The sequence below is a fragment of the Pseudophryne corroboree genome, chromosome 3 (assembly GCF_028390025.1).
Source record: "Pseudophryne corroboree isolate aPseCor3 chromosome 3, aPseCor3.hap2, whole genome shotgun sequence".
Taxonomy (NCBI): domain Eukaryota; kingdom Metazoa; phylum Chordata; class Amphibia; order Anura; family Myobatrachidae; genus Pseudophryne; species Pseudophryne corroboree.
The window spans coordinates 18,818,880-18,841,561 of NC_086446.1; the positions used below are offsets into that span (position 1 = coordinate 18,818,880).

Genomic DNA, 22,682 nt, shown 5'->3' on the forward strand with positions numbered 1-22,682 from the left:
ATAATGAAGTATTCAGACGTGAATATGTTCCTAACTACCGTAATAGACAAGGTGAAAATTACTATATGAGAAGAAATTCCTATCAATCACCTAGACGTAGATATGGGACGAAACCATTATACCAACACCATCAATCCCCTGTGGGTAAACGCCAAAGACCCTCATACAACAATGGATATGAATTTCGTAGGTCTGTATCCCCCAAAGGAAGGACTTTTTTAGGGGAAAAAAAGAGGGGAGATCTACCACATTTTCAAGAACGAGAACATCTACATACCAGGTTGGATTCCCCTCAGGGGGTGAAAAGGCTTCTACACCCAGGAGAAGAGGAACAAGGGGTGGAAGAAAGGTCGCCCATCAAAAAAAGAAGAGCGAGCAACTTCCTACGAGAAATGCCCAGTCAAGCATCATCAACCTTACTGAAAAGAAATTATCAGTCCCACAGACATCAGTACTGAATAAAGGTCTAAAATTCGCTCCCAACCAACATGTGGACAAGTTCAACTTATATGTTGATCTCAATAAATATGTCCGTAATTTAACCTTGAAGAGACACTATTTGAAAAACCCAGTGCCGAAATTGGACTTTGAACCAAGAAAAAAAACGTTAGTAGCACCACCTTCCAGGTACTACTCGGTGTAATCTAGAGGTAACCATATAGACTTCTTTTTTGACTCAGTCAAAGAAGATTTCAGGAAACTAAAAATCAAGGATGACAGATTTTGTGATAACCTTACTCCACAAGAGAGACTCGCGGTTAAACAACTCAAGAATAATGACGAAATAATCATAAAAACTGCAGATAAAGGAGGGGCGGTGGTACTACAAGAGAAGTCGGCATATGTCAAAGAGGCTTTGAGTCAAATTAATGATACTAGAACCTATGAACAGCTTATAGGTGATCCTACCGAAAAGTTTGTAGAGGATCTTTATTATCTTCTACACGCCGCTAAAAACAGAGGTGTCCTGTGTAAGGAAGAATTTGAATATCTGTACAATAAGAAACCAAGGAATCCAGTTTTTTACCATCTGCCTAAAGTGCACAAGGGCACGATCCCTCCCCCAGGAAGACCCATAGTGGCAGGGGTTGATTCCCTGACATCCTGTTTGTCACATTATCTGGATTTAAAACTCCAACCATATGTAAAAAAACAACTGTCCTATCTGAAAGACTCCACCGGTCTACTGAATTCACTCAGGGACCTCCAATGGAAATCCACATACCGGTGGGTCACGGTGGATGTACAGGCACTTTATACATCCATCCCCCACGATAAAGGATGTGAAGCAGTGAGTAAGATCCTGATTTTAGACCATAATGTCAGCAGAGAAGAGAGAGATTTCCTTGTGGATAGTATTAGGTTTGTCCTTAACCATAATTATTTTGAATTTCAAGAAAAATACTATCTACAGAAACAGGGTACGGCGATGGGTACCAAGTTCGCCCCTTCATATGCAAACATCTATATGGACTGTTGGGAAAATGAAATTCTGTATGTGGATGGAGATTTTAGATGTACTAACATCAAATTCTACAAATGATACATCGACGACTTGATCTTCATCTGGGACGGTGAGGTTGAAAACCTGACGAGTTTTATATCTGACATTCAAATTAATCATTATAACCTCAAGTTTACTTACAAACAACACCCTGTAGCCATTGACTACCTGGATGTTCTTTTGAAAATTGAAGAAGATGGCCCTTTGAGTACTAAAACCTTTTTCAAGAAAACTGATGCCAATAGTTTCATTCCTTCCGACAGCTGCCACCTTTCCCGGTGGAAAACCGCGGTACCATATTCCCAATTTATACGGATTAGGAAAAACTGCAGCAGTATGGATGCATATTAGAACAGTCATCATCATTAATTCTTCAGTTCATAGATAGGGGTTACAGTGAACTCTACGAATAGACCAAGCCCGTGCTTCCGAAATTGACAGGAACAGCCTCCTTATGACGAGAGATCGTATACAGGATGGACACCGGGGAGAGAGACCATTTGTAACACAGTTCAATCAAGAAAACAGAACTATCAAACGTATTATGAATAAACACTGGCACCTTTTACTTAAAGATCCAGTTTTAGGGCCTCATCTACCCAGTAGACCAAGTATTGTCTTTAGGAGATCTAAGAACCTTAAAAGTATCCTTGCTCCTAGTCAATTACAGACAGAACATCGGAAAAAAGAAGATAATTCCAACCAACACCCACTCATGAAGAGAGCAGGGCTGTTTCCCTGCAATAAGTGTAATTGTTGCCGCTTCATCGACAAAAAGAGTTTCTGCTGGAAAGATGAGACTAAAAGGGTTTTTATACTAAAGTCCATTGTTACGTGCAATACCAATTACGTCATCTATAAGATAGATTGCAGTTGCAAACTCTCTTATATTGGTAAAACAAAGAGGTGTCTCAAAATTAGAATACAGGAACACTTACGAAACATCAAGAATAAGGTCCAGAATCATAGCCTCCCCAGGCACTTCCAGGAAAAACATAGGTCCGAAATTCAGGGCTTACCATTTAATGTTGTGGAACATGTACCCGAAGATAAGAGGGGAGGCGATAGGGACCTCCAGCTTGCTCGAAGGGAATCTTTCTGGATTTATTCTTTAAATACACTTATACCGAAAGGGTTGAATGAGAATATCGATATGATAGCATTCCTTTGAAGTAGATAAAGTGTATCTAGTGTGTAGAGATGGAGATATTGTCAGTGTAGTTAATGGCCAGTACTGAATTTTCATACTAATATAACGTAGTTTCATTATATATCATGTGCACGTAGAGGAATTGAATGTCAGATGATCTTTAAAAATCATAAGATTTCCCCGGTGTATTTATCATTGGTTATTAAATGTTACCACTTGACATATAGACGTGTACAAGTGGGGCCATTTTCAAGTTGATAACTCTTCATCTCATTCATTTTTTCATACATACATCACGTTTCCAGTATATATACACTCATGTACATGTTTAACCATACAAGGACTTCATTTATTTATATAAAGATCAGACATATTTGTTTATAAATTATTTTTACTTTTATTATATTTATTTCTTCGTTTATTATTTATCATTTTTTCATCAATATTCTTATTTTTAGGTTTATGTTTATTTCTTCTTTTGATACCAATATGTCATGTTATATGTGAGTGCAAGATGCTTATTACTATGCATTTGTTTTGACTTATTATTCTACAATTGTAGATTTTACCCCTGATGAAGTCTTGGAACAAGACGAAACGCGTTGGGTTATTTATCTATCTATTATCTGATGTTACCTTCGAATCTACAATAAGGAGAAGGAGGAAATCGTAGTGATATATCTAGCTTTTTCCTCATCACTACAAACTGATTGTTCAAATTGTGAGACAAATGTAAATGTATCAACTCTGTATACTTATGAACATTTGTGTCGGGTTTATATGTTGTTTTAATACATTTTTATGTTAGTATTTGTTATCTGATGTAATTTACCTGGAGAGTACTGTAAGGGTCCGTTTTTAGGTAGGGCGTTGATATAACTCCCTTGGCGCCATCTTCTCTATTTCGTTTCATATTTTCACACATTTAGTTCCTCCTAACAGGGAACTTAGAGGATACAGGCAGCCATATAATTAATTCATTTTAGTGTTTTATTTGAAATAGCGCAGTGGGAGAGTAATTCTTGTCATATTTTGCATTTCTGTTAGCTACTCTCCATTTGCAGCTTAACAACATGCCGTTATTTAGTGACCGCAAAGGTAAAAGCTTAAAATGCAAAACAATTTTCTTAGAAGAAGGAGAGGATATGGAGCAAATTGAGGAGGATGCAGATGAGTATTACCATCTACTCAATAAGATGGAGAAGTTGGCCACTAGAGAACTTAAAAGCTGGTACGACCTCATAACACTTGAAAAATATCTGGAAGTTGGACGTGTTCCAAGAGGTCTGAGGTTAAATAAAACTCCAATCATGGGATCTAACAATGAAGAGTTTAATAAAAATTGGAATAAAATATTGGATGATAATGCGGCAAAATTAGTGGAACTTATTATATTACAAAGAAAGAAAGAAAGAAAGAAAGAAAGAAAGAAAGAAAGAAAGAAAGAAAGAAAGAAAGAAAGAGTTGGACACTTTAGAGGTGGATCTCAATGAATTGGAGGTTATTTTGAATAAATTTAATGATGATGAGGATTTTAAGAGGGATGTTGTGGATCTTCAGCAGGAGTTGGACTCTCTTGAAAAAGAGATCATCACACGCAAACAAAAGAAGTTTGCGAGGGATAAATTAGATTATATAAATGGAAAGGTACATGATTGGAGTAGTAACGTCACTAATAAACCCTATCAAAGAGACTATCATGTCCAAGCTAGACGAAGAAAAGTCACTGAGGATTATGATAATGAAGTATTCAGACGTGAATATGTTCCTAACTACCGTAATAGACAAGGTGAAAATTACTATACGAGAAGAAATTCCTATCAATCATCTAGACGTAGATATGGGACGAAACCATTATACCAACACCATCAATCCCCGGTGGGTAAACGCCGAAGACCCTCATACAACAATGGATATGAATTTCGTAGGTCTGTATCCCCCAAAGGAAGGACTTTTTTAGGGGAAAAAAGGAGGGGAGATCTACCACATTTTCAAGAACGAGAACATCTACATACCAGGTTGGATTCCCCTCAGGGGGTGAAAAGGCTTCTACACCCAGGAGAAGAGGAACAAGGGGTGGAAGAAAGGTCGCCAATCAAAAAAAGAAGAGCGATCAACTTCCTACGAGAAATGCCCAGTCAAGCATCATCAACCTTACTGAAAAGAAATTATCAGTCCCACAGACATCAGTACTGAATAAAGGTCTAAAATTCGCTCCCAACCAACATGTGGACAAGTTCAACTTATATGTTGATCTCAATAAATATGTCCGTAATTTAACCTTGAAGAGACACTATTTGAAAAACCCAGTGCCGAAATTGGACTTTGAACCAAGAAAAAAAATGTTAGTAGCACCACCTTCCAGGTACTACTCGGTGGAATCTAGAGGTAACCATATAGACTTCTTTTTTGACTCAGTCAAAGAAGATTTCAGGAAACTAAAAATCAAGGATGACAGATTTTGTGATAACCTTACTCCACAAGAGAGACTCGCGGTTAAACAACTCAAGAATAATGACGAAATAATCATAAAAACTGCAGATAAAGGAGGGGCGGTGGTACTACAAGAGAAGTCGGCATATGTCAAAGAGGCTTTGAGTCAAATTAATGATACTAGAACCTATGAACAGCTTATAGGTGATCCTACCGAAAAGTTTGTAGAGGATCTTTACGATCTTCTACACGCAGCTAAAAACAGAGGTGTCCTCTGTAAGGAAGAATTTGAATATCTGTACAATAAGAAACCAAGGATTCCAGTTTTTTACCATCTGCCTAAAGTGCACAAGGGCACGATCCCTCCCCCAGGAAGACCCATAGTGGCAGGGGTTGATTCCTTGACATCCTGTTTGTCACATTATCTGGATTTAAAACTCCAACCATATGTAAAAAAACAACTGTCCTACCTGAAAGACTCCACCGGTCTACTGAATTCACTCAGGGACCTCCAATGGCAATCCACATACCGGTGGGTCACGGTGGATGTACAGGCACTTTATACATCCATCCCCCACGATAAAGGATGTGAAGCAGTGAGTAAGATCCTGATTTTAGACCATAATGTCAGCAGAGAAGAGAGAGATTTCCTTGTGGATAGTATTAGGTTTGTCCTTAACCATAATTATTTTGAATTTCAAGAAAAATACTGTCTACGAAACAGGGTACGGCGATGGGTACCAAGTTCGCCCCTTCATATGCAAACATCTATATGGACTGTTGGGAAAATGAAATTCTGTATGTGGATGGAGATTTTAGATGTACTAACATCAAATTCTACAAATGATACATCGACGACTTGATCTTCATCTGGGACGGTGAGGTTGAAAACCTGACGAGTTTTATATCTGACATTCAAATTAATCATTATAACCTCAAGTTTACTTACAAACAACACCCTGTAGCCATTGACTACCTGGATGTTCTTTTGAAAATTGAAGAAGATGGCTCTTTGAGTACTAAAACCTTTTTCAAGAAAACTGATGCCAATAGTTTCATTCCTTCCGACAGCTGCCACCTTTCCCGGTGGAAAACCGCGGTACCATATTCCCAATTTATACGGATTAGGAAAAACTGCAGCAGTATGGATGCATATTGGAACAGTCATCATCATTAGTTCTTCAGTTCATAGATAGGGGTTACAGTGAAAAGACTCTACGAATAGACCAAGCCCGTGCTTCCGAAATTGACAGGAACAGCCTCTTTATGACGAGAGATCATATACAGGATGGACACCGGGGAGAGAGACCATTTGTAACACAGTTCAATCAAGAAAACAGAACTATCAAACGTATTATGAATAAACACTGGCACCTTTTACTTAAAGATCCAGTTTTAGGGCCTCATCTACCCAGTAGACCAAGTATTGTCTTTAGGAGATCTAAGAACCTTAAAAGTATCCTTGCTCCTAGTCAATTACAGACAGAACATTGGAAAAAAGAAGATAATTCCAACCAACACCCACTCATGAAGAGAGCAGGGCTGTTTCCCTGCAATAAGTGCAATTGTTGCCGCTTCATCAACAAAAAGAGTTTCTGCTGGAAAGATGAGACTAAAAGGGTTTTTAGACTAAAGTCCATTGTTACGTGCAATACCAATTACGTCATCTATAAGATAGATTGCAGTTGCAAACTCTCTTATATTGGTAAAACAAAGAGGTGTCTCAAAATTAGAATACAGGAACACTTACGAAACATCAAGAATAAGGTCCAGAATCATAGCCTCCCCAGGCACTTCCAGGAAAAACATAGGTCCGAAATTCAGGGCTTAACATTTAATGTTGTGGAACATGTACCCGAAGATAAGAGGGGAGGCGATAGGGACCTCCAGCTTGCTCGAAGGCAATCTTTCTGGATTTATTCTTTAAATACACTTATACCGAAAGGGTTGAATGAGAATATCGATATGATAGCATTCCTTTGAAGTAGATAAAGTGTATCTAGTGTGTAGAGATGGAGATATTGTCAGTGTAGTTAATGGCCAGTACTGAATTTTCATACTAATGTAACGTAGTTTCATTATATATCATGTGCACGTAGAGGAATTGAATGTCAGATGATCTTTAAAAATCATAAGATTTCCCCGGTGTATTTATCATTGGTTATTAAATGTTACCACTTGACATATAGACGTGTACAAGTGGGGCCATTTTCAAGTTGATAACTCTTCATCTCATTCATTTTTTTCATACATACATCACGTTTCCAGTATATATACACTCATGTACATGTTTAACCATACAAGGACTTAATTTATTTATATAAAGATCAGACATATTTGTTTATAAATTATTTTTACTTTTATTATATTTATTTCTTCGTTTATTATTTATCATTTTTTCATCAATATTCTTATTTTTAGGTTTATGTTTATTTCTTCTTTTGATACCAATATGTCATGTTATATGTGAGTGTAAGATGCTTATTACTATGCATTTGTTTTGACTTATTATTCTACAATTGTAGATTTTACCCCTGATGAAGTCTTGGAACAAGACGAAACGCGTTGGGTTATTTATCTATCTATGATCTGATGTTACCTCCGAATCTACAATAAGGAGAAGGAGGAAATCGTAGTGATATATCTAGCTTTTTCCTCATCACTACAAACTGATTGTTCAAATTGTGAGACAAATGTAAATGTATCAACTCTGTATACTTATGAACATTTGTGTCGGGTTTATATGTTGTTTTAATACATTTTTATGTTAGTATTTGTTATCTGACGTAATTTATCCGGAGAGTACTGTAAGAGTCCATTTTTAGGTAGGGCGTTGATATAACTCCCTTGGCGCCATCTCCTCTATTTCGTTTCATATTTTCACACATTTAGTTCCTCCTAACAGGGAACTTAGAGGATACAGGCAGCCATATAATGAATTCATTTTAGTGTTTTATTTGAAATAGCGCAGTGGGAGAGTAATTCTTGTCATATTTTGCATTTCTGTTAGCTACTCTCCATTTGCAGCTTAACAACATGCCGTTATTTAGTGACCGCAAAGGTAGAAGCTTAAAATGCAAAACAATTTTCTTAGAAGAAGGACAGGATATGGAGCAAATTGAGGAGGATGCAGATGAGTATTACCATCTACTCAATAAGATGGAGAAGTTGGCCACTAGAGAACTTAAAAGCTGGTACGACCTCATAACACTTGAAAAATATCTGGAAGTTGGACGTGTTCCAAGAGGTCTGAGGTTAAATAAAACTCCAATCATGGGATCTAACAATGAAGAGTTTAATAAAAATTGGAATAAAATATTGGATGATAGTGCGGCAAAATTAGTGGAACTTATTATATTACAAAGAAAGAAAGAGTTGGACACTTTAGAGGTGGATCTCAATGAATTGGAGGTCATTTTGAATAAATTTAATGATGATGAGGATTTTAAGAGGGATGTTGTGGATCTTCAGCAGGAGTTGGACTCTCTTGAAAAAGAGATCATCACACGCAAACAAAAGAAGTTTGCGAGGGATAAATTAGATTATATAAATGGAAAGGTACATGATTGGAGTAGTAACGTCACTAATAAACCCTATCAAAGAGACTATCATGTCCAAGCTAGACGAAGAAAAGTCACTGAGGATTATGATAATGAAGTATTCAGACGTGAATATGTTCCTAACTACCGTAATAGACAAGGTGAAAATTACTATATGAGAAGAAATTCCTATCAATCACCTAGACGTAGATATGGGACGAAACCATTATACCAACACCATCAATCCCCTGTGGGTAAACGCCGAAGACCCTCATACAACAATGGATATGAATTTCGTAGGTCTGTATCCCCCAAAGGAAGGACTTTTTTAGGGGAAAAAAAGAGGGGAGATCTACCACATTTTCAAGAACGAGAACATCTACATACCAGGTTGGATTCCCCTCAGGGGGTGAAAAGGCTTCTACACCCAGGAGAAGAGGAACAAGGGGTGGAAGAAAGGTCGCCCATCAAAAAAAGAAGAGCGATCAACTTCCTACGAGAAATGCCCAGTCAAGCATCATCAACCTTACTGAAAAGAAATTATCAGTCCCACAGACATCAGTACTGAATAAAGGTCTAAAATTCGCTCCCAACCAACATGTGGACAAGTTCAACTTATATGTTGATCTCAATAAATATGTCCGTAATTTAACCTTGAAGAGACACTATTTGAAAAACCCAGTGCCGAAATTGGACTTTGAACCAAGAAAAAAAACGTTAGTAGCACCACCTTCCAGGTACTACTCGGTGGAATCTAGAGGTAACCATATAGACTTCTTTTTTGACTCAGTCAAAGAAGATTTCAGGAAACTAAAAATCAAGGATGACAGATTTTGTGATAACCTTACTCCACAAGAGAGACTCGCGGTTAAACAACTCAAGAATAATGACTAAATAATCATAAAAACTGCAGATAAAGGAGGGGCGGTGGTACTACAAGAGAAGTCGGCATATGTCAAAGAGGCTTTGAGTCAAATTAATGATACTAGAACCTATGAACAGCTTATAGGTGATCCTACCGAAAAGTTTATAGAGGATCTTTACGATCTTCTACACGCCGCTAAAAACAGAGGTGTCCTGTGTAAGGAAGAATTTGAATATCTGTACAATAAGAAACCAAGGATTCCAGTTTTTTACCATCTGCCTAAAGTGCACAAGGGCACGATCCCTCCCCCAGGAAGACCCATAGTGGCAGGGGTTGATTCCTTGACATCCTGTTTGTCACATTATCTGGATTTAAAACTCCAACCATATGTAAAAAAACAACTGTCCTACCTGAAAGACTCCACCGGTCTACTGAATTCACTCAGGGACCTCCAATGGCAATCCACATACCGGTGGGTCACGGTGGATGTACAGGCACTTTATACATCCATCCCCCACGATAAAGGATGTGAAGCAGTGAGTAAGATCCTGATTTTAGACCATAATGTCAGCAGAGAAGAGAGAGATTTCCTTGTGGATAGTATTAGGTTTGTCCTTAACCATAATTATTTTGAATTTCAAGAAAAATACTGTCTACGAAACAGGGTACGGCGATGGGTACCAAGTTCGCCCCTTCATATGCAAACATCTATATGGACTGTTGGGAAAATGAAATTCTGTATGTGGATGGAGATTTTAGATGTACTAACATCAAATTCTACAAATGATACATCGACGACTTGATCTTCATCTGGGATGGTGAGGTTGAAAACCTGACGAGTTTTATATCTGACATTCAAATTAATCATTATAACCTCAAGTTTACTTACAAACAACACCCTGCAGCCATTGACTACCTGGATGTTCTTTTGAAAATTGAAGAAGATGGCTCTTTGAGTACTAAAACCTTTTTCAAGAAAACTGATGCCAATAGTTTCATTCCTTCCGACAGCTGCCACCTTTCCCACTGGAAAACCGCGGTACCATATTCCCAATTTATACGGATTAGGAAAAACTGCAGCAGTATGGATGCATATTGGAACAGTCATCATCATTAGTTCTTCAGTTCATAGATAGGGGTTACAGTGAAAAGACTCTACGAATAGACCAAGCCCGTGCTTCCGAAATTGACAGGAACAGCCTCTTTATGACGAGAGATCGTATACAGGATGGACACCGGGGAGAGAGACCATTTGTAACACAGTTCAATCAAGAAAACAGAACTATCAAACGTATTATGAATAAACACTGGCACCTTTTACTTAAAGATCCAGTTTTAGGGCCTCATCTACCCAGTAGACCAAGTATTGTCTTTAGGAGATCTAAGAACCTTAAAAGTATCCTTGCTCCTAGTCAATTACAGACAGAACATCGGAAAAAAGAAGATAATTCCAACCAACACCCACTCATGAAGAGAGCAGGGCTGTTTCCCTGCAATAAGTGCAATTGTTGCCGCTTCATCGACAAAAAGAGTTTCTGCTGGAAAGATGAGACTAAAAGGGTTTTTAGACTAAAGTCCATTGTTACGTGCAATACCAATTACGTCATCTATAAGATAGATTGCAGTTGCAAACTCTCTTATATTGGTAAAACAAAGAGGTGTCTCAAAATTAGAATACAGGAACACTTACGAAACATCAAGAATAAGGTCCAGAATCATAGCCTCCCCAGGCACTTCCAGGAAAAACATAGGTCCGAAATTCAGGGCTTAACATTTAATGTTGTGGAACATGTACCCGAAGATAAGAGGGGAGGCGATAGGGACCTCCAGCTTGCTCGAAGGCAATCTTTCTGGATTTATTCTTTAAATACACTTATACCGAAAGGGTTGAATGAGAATATCGATATGATAGCATTCCTTTGAAGTAGATAAAGTGTATCTAGTGTGTAGAGATGGAGATATTGTCAGTGTAGTTAATGGCCAGTACTGAATTTTCATACTAATGTAACGTAGTTTCATTATATATCATGTGCACGTAGAGGAATTGAATGTCAGATGATCTTTAAAAATCATAAGATTTCCCCGGTGTATTTATCATTGGTTATTAAATGTTACCACTTGACATATAGACGTGTACAAGTGGGGCCATTTTCAAGTTGATAACTCTTCATCTCATTCATTTTTTTCATACATACATCACGTTTCCAGTATATATACACTCATGTACATGTTTAACCATACAAGGACTTAATTTATTTATATAAAGATCAGACATATTTGTTTATAAATTATTTTTACTTTTATTATATTTATTTCTTCGTTTATTATTTATAATTTTTTCATCAATATTCTTATTTTTAGGTTTATGTTTATTTCTTCTTTTGATACCAATATGTCATGTTATATGTGAGTGTAAGATGCTTATTACTATGCATTTGTTTTGACTTATTATTCTACAATTGTAGATTTTACCCCTGATGAAGTCTTGGAACAAGACGAAACGCGTTGGGTTATTTATCTATCTATGATCTGATGTTACCTCCGAATCTACAATAAGGAGAAGGAGGAAATCGTAGTGATATATCTAGCTTTTTCCTCATCACTACAAACTGATTGTTCAAATTGTGAGACAAATGTAAATGTATCAACTCTGTATACTTATGAACATTTGTGTCGGGTTTATATGTTGTTTTAATAAATTTTTATGTTAGTATTTGTTATCTGACGTAATTTATCCGGAGAGTACTGTAAGGGTCCATTTTTAGGTAGGGCGTTGATATAACTCCCTTGGCGCCATCTCCTCTATTTCGTTTCATATTTTCACACATTTAGTTCCTCCTAACAGGGAACTTAGAGGATACAGGCAGCCATATAATGAATTCATTTTAGTGTTTTATTTGAAATAGCGCAGTGGGAGAGTAATTCTGGTCATATTTTGCATTTCTGTTAGCTACTCTCCATTTGCAGCTTAACAACATGCCGTTATTTAGTGACCGCAAAGGTAGAAGCTTAAAATGCAAAACAATTTTCTTAGAAGAAGGACAGGATATGGAGCAAATTGAGGAGGATGCAGATGAGTATTACCATCTACTCAATAAGATGGAGAAGTTGGCCACTAGAGAACTTAAAAGCTGGTACGACCTCATAACACTTGAAAAATATCTGGAAGTTGGACGTGTTCCAAGAGGTCTGAGGTTAAATAAAACTCCAATCATGGGATCTAACAATGAAGAGTTTAATAAAAATTGGAATAAAATATTGGATGATAGTGCGGCAAAATTAGTGGAACTTATAATATTAGAAAGAAAGAAAGAGTTGGACACTTTAGAGGTGGATCTCAATGAATTGGAGGTTATTTTGAATAAATTTAATGATGATGAGGATTTTAAGAGGGATGTGGATCTTCAGCAGGAGTTGGACTCTCTTGAAAAAGAGATCATCACACGCAAACAAAAGAAGTTTGCGAGGGATAAATTAGATTATATAAATGGAAAGGTACATGATTGGAGTAGTAAAGTCACTAATAAACCCTATCAAAGAGACTATCATGTCCAAGCTAGACGAAGAAAAGTCACTGAGGATTATGATAATGAAGTATTCAGACGTGAATATGTTCCTAACTACCGTAATAGACAAGGTGAAAATTACTATATGAGAAGAAATTCCTATCAATCACCTAGACGTAGATATGGGACGAAACCATTATACCAACACCATCAATCCCCTGTGGGTAAACGCCAAAGACCCTCATACAACAATGGATATGAATTTCGTAGGTCTGTATCCCCCAAAGGAAGGACTTTTTTAGGGGAAAAAAAGAGGGGAGATCTACCACATTTTCAAGAACGAGAACATCTACATACCAGGTTGGATTCCCCTCAGGGGGTGAAAAGGCTTCTACACCCAGGAGAAGAGGAACAAGGGGTGGAAGAAAGGTCGCCCATCAAAAAAAGAAGAGCGATCAACTTCCTACGAGAAATGCCCAGTCAAGCATCATCAACCTTACTGAAAAGAAATTATCAGTCCCACAGACATCAGTACTGAATAAAGGTCTAAAATTCGCTCCCAACCAACATGTGGACAAGTTAAACTTATATGTTGATCTCAATAAATATGTCCGTGATTTAACCTTGAAGAGACACTATTTGAAAAACCCAGTGCCGAAATTGGACTTTGAACCAAGAAAAAAAACGTTAGTAGCACCACCTTCCAGGTACTACTCGGTGGAATCTAGAGGTAACCATATAGACTTCTTTTTTGACTCAGTCAAAGAAGATTTCAGGAAACTAAAAATCAAGGATGACAGATTTTGTGATAACCTTACTCCACAAGAGAGACTCGCGGTTAAACAACTCAAGAATAATGACGAAATAATCATAAAAACTGCAGATAAAGGAGGGGCGGTGGTACTACAAGAGAAGTCGGCATATGTCAAAGAGGCTTTGAGTCAAATTAATGATACTAGAACCTATGAACAGCTTATAGGTGATCCTACCGAAAAGTTTATAGAGGATCTTTACGATCTTCTACACGCAGCTAAAAACAGAGGTGTCCTGTGTAAGGAAGAATTTGAATATCTGTACAATAAGAAACCAAGGATTCCAGTTTTTTACCATCTGCCTAAAGTGCACAAGGGCACGATCCCTCCCCCAGGAAGACCCATAGTGGCAGGGGTTGATTCCTTGACATCCTGTTTGTCACATTATCTGGATTTAAAACTCCAACCATATGTAAAAAAACAACTGTCCTACCTGAAAGACTCCACCGGTCTACTGAATTCACTCAGGGACCTCCAATGGCAATCCACATACCGGTGGGTCACGGTGGATGTACAGGCACTTTATACATCCATCCCCCACGATAAAGGATGTGAAGCAGTGAGTAAGATCCTGATTTTAGACCATAATGTCAGCAGAGAAGAGAGAGATTTCCTTGTGGATAGTATTAGGTTTGTCCTTAACCATAATTATTTTGAATTTCAAGAAAAATACTGTCTACGAAACAGGGTACGGCGATAAGTACCAAGTTCGCCCCTTCATATGCAAACATCTATATGGACTGTTGGGAAAATGAAATTCTGTATGTGGATGGAGATTTTAGATGTACTAACATCAAATTCTACAAATGATACATCGACGACTTGATCTTCATCTGGGACGGTGAGGTTGAAAACCTGACGAGTTTTATATATGACATTCAAATTAATCATTATAACCTCAAGTTTACTTACAAACAACACCCTGTAGCCATTGACTACCTGGATGTTCTTTTGAAAATTGAAGAAGATGGCTCTTTGAGTACTAAAACCTTTTTCAAGAAAACTGATGCCAATAGTTTCATTCCTTCCGACAGCTGCCACCTTTCCCGGTGGAAAACCGCGGTACCATATTCCCAATTTATACGGATTAGGAAAAACTGCAGCAGTATGGATGCATATTGGAACAGTCATCATCATTAGTTCTTCAGTTCATAGATAGGGGTTACAGTGAAAAGACTCTACGAATAGACCAAGCCCGTGCTTCCGAAATTGACAGGAACAGCCTCTTTATGACGAGAGATCGTATACAGGATGGACACCGGGGAGAGAGACCATTTGTAACACAGTTCAATCAAGAAAACAGAACTATCAAACGTATTATGAATAAACACTGGCACCTTTTACTTAAAGATCCAGTTTTAGGGCCTCATCTACCCAGTAGACCAAGTATTGTCTTTAGGAGATCTAAGAACCTTAAAAGTATCCTTGCTCCTAGTCAATTACAGACAGAACATCGGAAAAAAGAAGATAATTCCAACCAACACCCACTCATGAAGAGAGCAGGGCTGTTTCCCTGCAATAAGTGCAATTGTTGCCGCTTCATCGACAAAAAGAGTTTCTGCTGGAAAGATGAGACTAAAAGGGTTTTTAGACTAAAGTCCATTGTTACGTGCAATACCAATTACGTCATCTATAAGATAGATTGCAGTTGCAAACTCTCTAATATTGGTAAAACAAAGAGGTGTCTCAAAATTAGAATACAGGAACACTTACGAAACATCAAGAATAAGGTCCAGAATCATAGCCTCCCCAGGCACTTCCAGGAAAAACATAGGTCCGAAATTCAGGGCTTAACATTTAATGTTGTGGAACATGTACCCGAAGATAAGAGGGGAGGCGATAGGGACCTCCAGCTTGCTCGAAGGCAATCTTTCTGGATTTATTCTTTAAATACACTTATACCGAAAGGGTTGAATGAGAATATCGATATGATAGCATTCCTTTGAAGTAGATAAAGTGTATCTAGTGTGTAGAGATGGAGATATTGTCAGTGTAGTTAATGGCCAGTACTGAATTTTCATACTAATGTAACGTAGTTTCATTATATATCATATACGTATTATATTATATTATATATTATATATTATATATATATTATATATCATATATATATTATATATTATATACGGTGAATATGAAAAGGGAAAGTGTTATTTTGTGGGGCACCACATATTTTCCTGACTGTACCCTCCATAGCTGCCTCATTTAGAGGTCCATTTATTAACATGGCTGCTCAGCTCTTCTTGTCCAATAATGGCAAGCTCCCCAGCAGCAGCACACAGCAGCCCGATGCACATGCGTAGTCACACCTGACTGTCAGTGAGAGAGGAACTCAGGGAGGTGGAGCTGTCTGGCCAGCTTCTCTTATTGTGTTATAGTGCAGAGCGGCCCAGCAAGGAGCATCCTCTCTACCTACCTCCTTCCTACCTCCCACAGCTGGCCATGTGCAAGCAGAGCGTGGCTGCAGGTGGCCCAGGAGCTAAGATGGCAGATGGCACCCTGCCCCCCATCCCAGCCCACCACTGGCTGCATCCCACCTATAAAAGTAGATGCCAGTACTTTAATTGATCTGACTTAATAATATGTTCATTCATTGGCCACAAGAAGTCAATAACGAGCAGCCAACAGAATGGTTTCCCATACTGCAGCCAGACTCGTGACGGTTATGTGCTATAAAGCTCCTTTTAATTCATGTCTATATTCTGCAAAGAGCAACTTAATCTCCCTCAGTAATGGATTTTATTTTTACCTATTGCTCTCCTTCAGGAGAGAAGAGAAGAAGAATCCATATGGATTTAGGCGATGAATGAAACCCAGGGATTTGGGCAAATTGTTTATTTAAAAAGAAAGAGTTCTCCAGTAATGGGTTTAGTAATATTAGCTAAGTCTGGTGAAATACATATAACAGGAGACCATGGAGGTCACTCAGATCTGATCGCTGGGGTGCGTGTTTTGTTGTTGCAGACTACACGGGGAATGTATGTTTGCTGTGCAAGTGTGCGATGCTATGTGTACGCTGAGCTGCTACAATTCTGTGCGTGCAGTCCCTGCTCAGCCCAGGCCTTCCTCCTCCAGTGCCATTGGGGCCAGAGCTGACGTCAGACGCCCTCCCTGAAAATGCTGGGGAACACCTGTGTTTTCCAGAGCACTCCTAGTAAATGGTCAGTTACCACCCACAAACGGCTTCCTCCTGTCAATCACCTTGTGTACGCCCATGAAAATTTATTTTTCCTACCATCCCGTCGCTGAATTACGATCCCTGTTGTTGTTGTTGTCTGACGCACATGCGCATTGCGGTGTATATGCATGCGCAGTTAGGATCTGGTCACCCACTGTGGGAAAATACACAGCAGCGATTAGATCTGAATTACCCCAATGGCATGAGCTGTACATGTATATTTCTCTCATCCCAGGATAAATGAGGCCCAGTGTGAAGCATGTGGAGAAGGTTACTGAGCACTGACACTGGGGTTACACTGATAGATGTTTTGGAAAATACGTTTTCTTACCTATTTCCTTCTGTGCATTTAATATATTCCATTATGTGAGACCAATCAAACGCTCCGGTACGTGTGTTAATCCATCTGTTCAGCTCCATAATACATTGCTCAGAGCACTTCAGCACAAGGATCTGGTTGAAATATCCACTGGCTGTATAGAGATGATGAATGAAAGATCCATAACTGATGTCAATCAAAAGGTCTCCCTTTATATGACCTGCAGGGAAAGACCCCAGTGATTACACAGTGTAATATAATATGTAGCATCTACTCTATACATCATTCTGTAATGTCACATTACAGGTAGAGGTGTGCGGGTTTACTCTTTTTTTTTTTTTTGCAAAATGTATTTCAAGTTCGGATTTATCCAGATTTATCATATTGGTTATCAAAAACAAGTGAGAACCTGCACATCCCTAGATACAGGAAAGCCACTTCCTCATAACACACCTGATGCTGCTTCACTGTAATGTATGAGGTATGTAAGTACCTCTTTGATCAGCATTTCCAGTAACTGGGGCCACTTTTCCTGCACATACACAGACATTTACAGACCTCAGAAGTGTCCATAATGTGCCATAATGTAACCTCTTAGGAAACATCCACACTTAGATATCACTGATGCCTGGCATGTGTGAGTTACCAGTTCCCTCTGCTAGTGTCTATTACAATGCAATGCACCTAGCACGTACCAGGAGAGTGTGCTGAGTAATATGATATGCAACACTTGTATATCTGAGTGCAAATGAGTCTGTATGAGAAGCACAACAGATCTTGGCATGGAAATAAAGTGTTGCCGCTGCATTGTAGCACTTCAAAAACAGATTTAGAAACTCATTACCTGGGCACAGGCTTGTACGAGGGAACTGGCAGAGGCCTGGGCCAGCTGGAGAGAAGGATGAATGCTCCTGTCCATAGTGTATACATAGTGTTTCTCATTCCTTTTTTTAAGAGGTGCATGGCCAAACCACCAGAATTTGGCCACACCCCCTGTATCTTCCGGGCCCCACATGTTTTACCAGCCCTTCCCATCTCAGCTCTACTCTAGGTAGGAAGCACTTTGAGCATTGTTTTTCATTCTGTTATGGGGACCACGCAGCTTAAGGGGGGCTAAAACTGTACACCCTGCACCTGTTTCTTTACTTCTTTACCAAGCCCAGCAAACTCTCCTCCTAGGCCTTCTTTCCCACACTCACTATTTACCCCATCTGTGTCACCCTTGTCTATCTGCCCCTCCCATTTAGAATGTAAGCTCTCATGAGCTGGGCCTTCTACCCTCATGTGATTTTCCTTCTCTTACTTAAACTATCTTCTACTCCGTACTCCCTAGTGATGGTATAGTCCCACATCCTGCTCTGGTAGCATCATGGTGGCCCTGTATCTGCCACTGTCCTGACTTTGAGCTCTGAGGGGGGACCCAGAGGGTGTAACCAGAAATGACATCTGACAAGGGAACCAGCTGGTGAGTTACAGTAGCTTGCACATGGGCTGGTGGCTACACATAGGTGAGGAGATCCTGCATCATGTCTTGGGTCTGGTGCTGTGCAGCTGGGGATCCTGTAACCCTGGAGTAAGACCTGGGATTGTCATGGCTCCCAGGGATCCTCCCACCCAACTGTAAGACCTGGGGGTACCATTACTGACAGGGATCCCCCCACCCTACTGTAAGACCCCTCTGTTTGCAGTGCTCTCTGTCCTGTCTAAAGTGTAGTAGCGAGGAGGAATGATATTAATTTAATGTCAGAAAGGGGGGGGGGTTCAAATTGCTGCCTTGTCCTGGGTTACAAAAATCCTAGTTTTGTCCCTGGTCAACCCCACCTACTTTTTAGTTGGTCTTGTCTGAGGCCATTTCAAGTGCTCAGTTTGCCCTGCTAGTCCTTGTCATCTGACAGTGTGATTACACAGGGTTCTTCCATCCTCACTAGTACACTGTAACTACAGTACGTCAGTGGGCAGATCTAATGACATAATTCATACAGATGGAGCCCCGCTCATCTATCCGTCTCTGGCGTTTGGCATTACTGGCGAGTGTATTACCAGTGATCATCCACCAGATTTTGCTTTTAAAAATCACTGTTGGGCATGCATGAGGTGTCTAATAAAATACTCTAGTGCAAGAATCACCATTGCGCATGTGAGAGGTCTCCATTGAAATACACTATAGTGCAGGAACTACTTCACTGTACAGTACAGTACTGTATGTTACATAGACATGTCAGTGGACAGATATAATTATATATTCCTAACACTCAATGGCAATCAGTATGTACTGTACACAGTCATGTTCCGTCATCAAAGACAGACTCATAGGCATTGTAATTTAGCAAATTAAAAAAGTAATTCTTCACTTTAACAACTGCAGAGAAATATATAATCTTAGATCCATCATAAAGTATCATCATTACAATTTATTTCTATAGTCCGAGCATTTTATACAGCGCTGTACAGAGAATATATTTGTCATACACATCAGACCCTGCCACATTAGAGAATACAGTGTATATTACCTAACACACAATCATATACATACAATCACTCACACTAAGGTAAGTAGGTCAGTATAGTATACATACTGTCAGTATAATATACATACCCTCACTGAAAGCACGGTGTAAACATTCCATTGGGAATTTAATTGTATCATCTCCAAAGACCATGTCTGGTTTGTTAGAAAAATATGTTTCCAGATATTCTCTAGAATCAAAGCCGTGTACAGGATAGAATTTATGGGCGCTGGAATCCATCTTGTATTACTGTGTCACAGGCTGTCTGACGCTCACGTCTATTCATTTACTGGCTCAGGAATTCTGTTTATATTCACTAGGATCCAGTTATTTATATTCATCAGTAACCAGGATGTCAGTGTTATTACATAATGGTTTATCAGCCTCAGGAGCTGTCATGGAATGCAGGTGACATGGGATCATCTCCTAAAGCAGAATACATCATCATACTAATTATTTTTTAATTTATATTTAAATATTGTCAAATATTTAAGCAATTTAATTTAAATATTTCTAGTACAAACACATACTGTATACAGATATTAGGTCTGTCATTGTGACATCAAAATTCAAAGCCATAGTCATTTGTTTAAAAAATAATTGTAGTTTGAACAGTGAAAGTAGAATACTAATAATAGATATATGCCAACCAGGATATAATTGTGAGAGAGAGTGGAAGCAGGTGAGGAATACAAAAAGAAGAAAAAGGGAAAAAGAGAAGGAAGATGAAAAAAGAAAGTAAAAATAGAAAAGAAAGAACAAAAAGAGTAAGTGCTTATTCATATAATACAATAACAATAAAACATAAGAGATCACGGCGATCTCTCCAGTTGTTACTGTAGTTATCAATAAACCTTCATTTTGGTTCTCAGCACTGAAGATAAGCGAGTCCCTTGCTGTTTTGGCAACCATGTATTTGGCTTTTTTGATTAGTGTATTACGGTACCCTCTCTTCCATAATATCATAGCCAAGAACTTGCTTTTCATTTTAAAGGTGAGATCATTGGAGCAATTTCTCCATAATCTTATAAACTCACCCTTCAGGACATCTTGTATTGGTGGTGGAAAGTGATGTCTTTTGTAGTGAAGAAGGCTGTTGTTGCAGTTGGCTTCCTATATAGGTGAGAAAAGAGAGTGCCCTCATCATAAATATTAAGTAAAAGGTCTAGAAAATGAATGGCATAGGTGAATTTCCTGTTGAGCTTTATCATGAAGTCATGGAATTTCTGTTCTGTTTCATTCCAAATCAGAAAAATGTAACTGATGTAATGAATCCACATTGGTATAAGTGTGATAAATTCATCATTGGCATCATTGAAGACATAAACATGTTCCTACCACCATATGAACAGATTTGCATAAATGAATGAGCATGCAGTGCCCTGGTTTGGAGTAAAAATTTTTATTGAAAACAAAATAATTCCTGTTTAGTATGAATTCCAGTAAATCCAGAATTAACTTATGGAAGTCCGATGTCTTTTCTATACCCTGAGAAAAATTGATGGCTTCCATTCCTTGTAGATGAATGCTGATGGTATAGAGGGATTTGAGGTCTATACTGGCTAGCATGAGTTCGTTGTTCAGTACGGGGCTGTTTATCCTCTTTAGAAAGTCTGTGGTATCCTGAGCATAAAAGGGTAAGATTGTTACATGATGCCTGAAATGTTATCCACAAGGATGCTCACCTGTTTGGAGAGACCCCGTATACCAGACACAATTGTCCTCCCCATTGGGTCGGTGAGATATTTATACATCTTTAGAAGGAAGTAAAACGTGGATATCTTGGGGTGGGCTACATGGAGAAATACATTATCGGGTTTTGTTATAATGCCGTCTGCTTTGGCCTTATTGTTGATCTGATTATAGAGGATGGAGAAATTCTCAGTGGTGATAAAGGTAATATGTATGTAACACAGTTTGTCCACTAATTGATGTTAGGCTTCCTTGAGATATAGTTCTGTGGGCCATAATACAACATTGCACCCTTTATCTGAAGGTTTTATCATAACATCAGGCCATTCTTTGATTTTAATTAAGGGCTTTCTGTTCTACTCATTAACATTGTGTATATTATATGCTCAAGATCTCCTAGTTCTTTTTATTAGAATATTATTTATGTAAAAATTAAATTAATATACTCACTTCTGAACAGATGTTTTTTGGGAATTTTCTTTTGCATTTAAGTCATTGATCTGTGGAGGGTTCAGAAAATGTTGGTTATCTGAGGTTGTGATCTGTTCAGGATTATGAACCTGGGACCCTGTGTGTGCTAGTGTGTGCATTAGACCACTAGACTATAGTAGAGGCTTTATAAAGGATATCGTATTTGGTAGACTTTTTATTTCTGTATACATTTAGTGATTGCGTGCCATCACTTCTGTCTTCTGTCAATTAGGTATTTTTTAGGTATTTTTTAGGTAATTTATTATTCATTACCATACTTACATTTATATTGCTGTATAGCAAAATTATTTTATACTGCAATGTTATATTGGTCGCTATATGGTTGTAATTCACTAAACACATGTGAGATTGTATGATTATTCAGGTGTGACAATGAGGCAATTTGCAACGTGATTGGTCCCCTGGCATTTAAATAACAAGCAAGATAGCCCCCTTTTTATCCTCTGACGAAACCGCACACGGATAATTGCGGAGAAACGCATAAGAACTGGGGCTATATTCCTTTCTGATGTCCTCTTATCCTGCCAGCAATTTATACCTACCAATATCATCTTGGTTGTTTGGAAACAGACCATTGAGAGAACTTCAGGTGCATCCAGCATTAAGGAGAAGTGTTACTACTCGGCTGTGACTGATACTGCAAAACGGGGGCCGTCCACAGACTATCAACAGGCACGCTTTTGGT

At 38.6% G+C, this 22,682-nt stretch overlaps 1 protein-coding gene across 1 annotated transcript in view; it reads right to left on the reverse strand.

Annotated features, from left to right (window-relative positions):
* LOC135054537 (nicotinamide N-methyltransferase-like) overlaps positions 1-20,053 on the reverse strand; it is a 79,479-nt gene extending 59,426 nt beyond the window's left edge. The window contains exons 1-2 of the mRNA XM_063957682.1: positions 19,903-20,053; positions 17,319-17,526 (exon numbers count right to left, since the gene is read on the reverse strand). Of these exons, the coding sequence (XP_063813752.1) occupies positions 17,319-17,526; positions 19,903-20,053 (359 nt within the window). The remainder of the gene's footprint in view (positions 1-17,318; positions 17,527-19,902) is intronic.
* Positions 20,054-22,682: the final 2,629 nt, after the last annotated feature.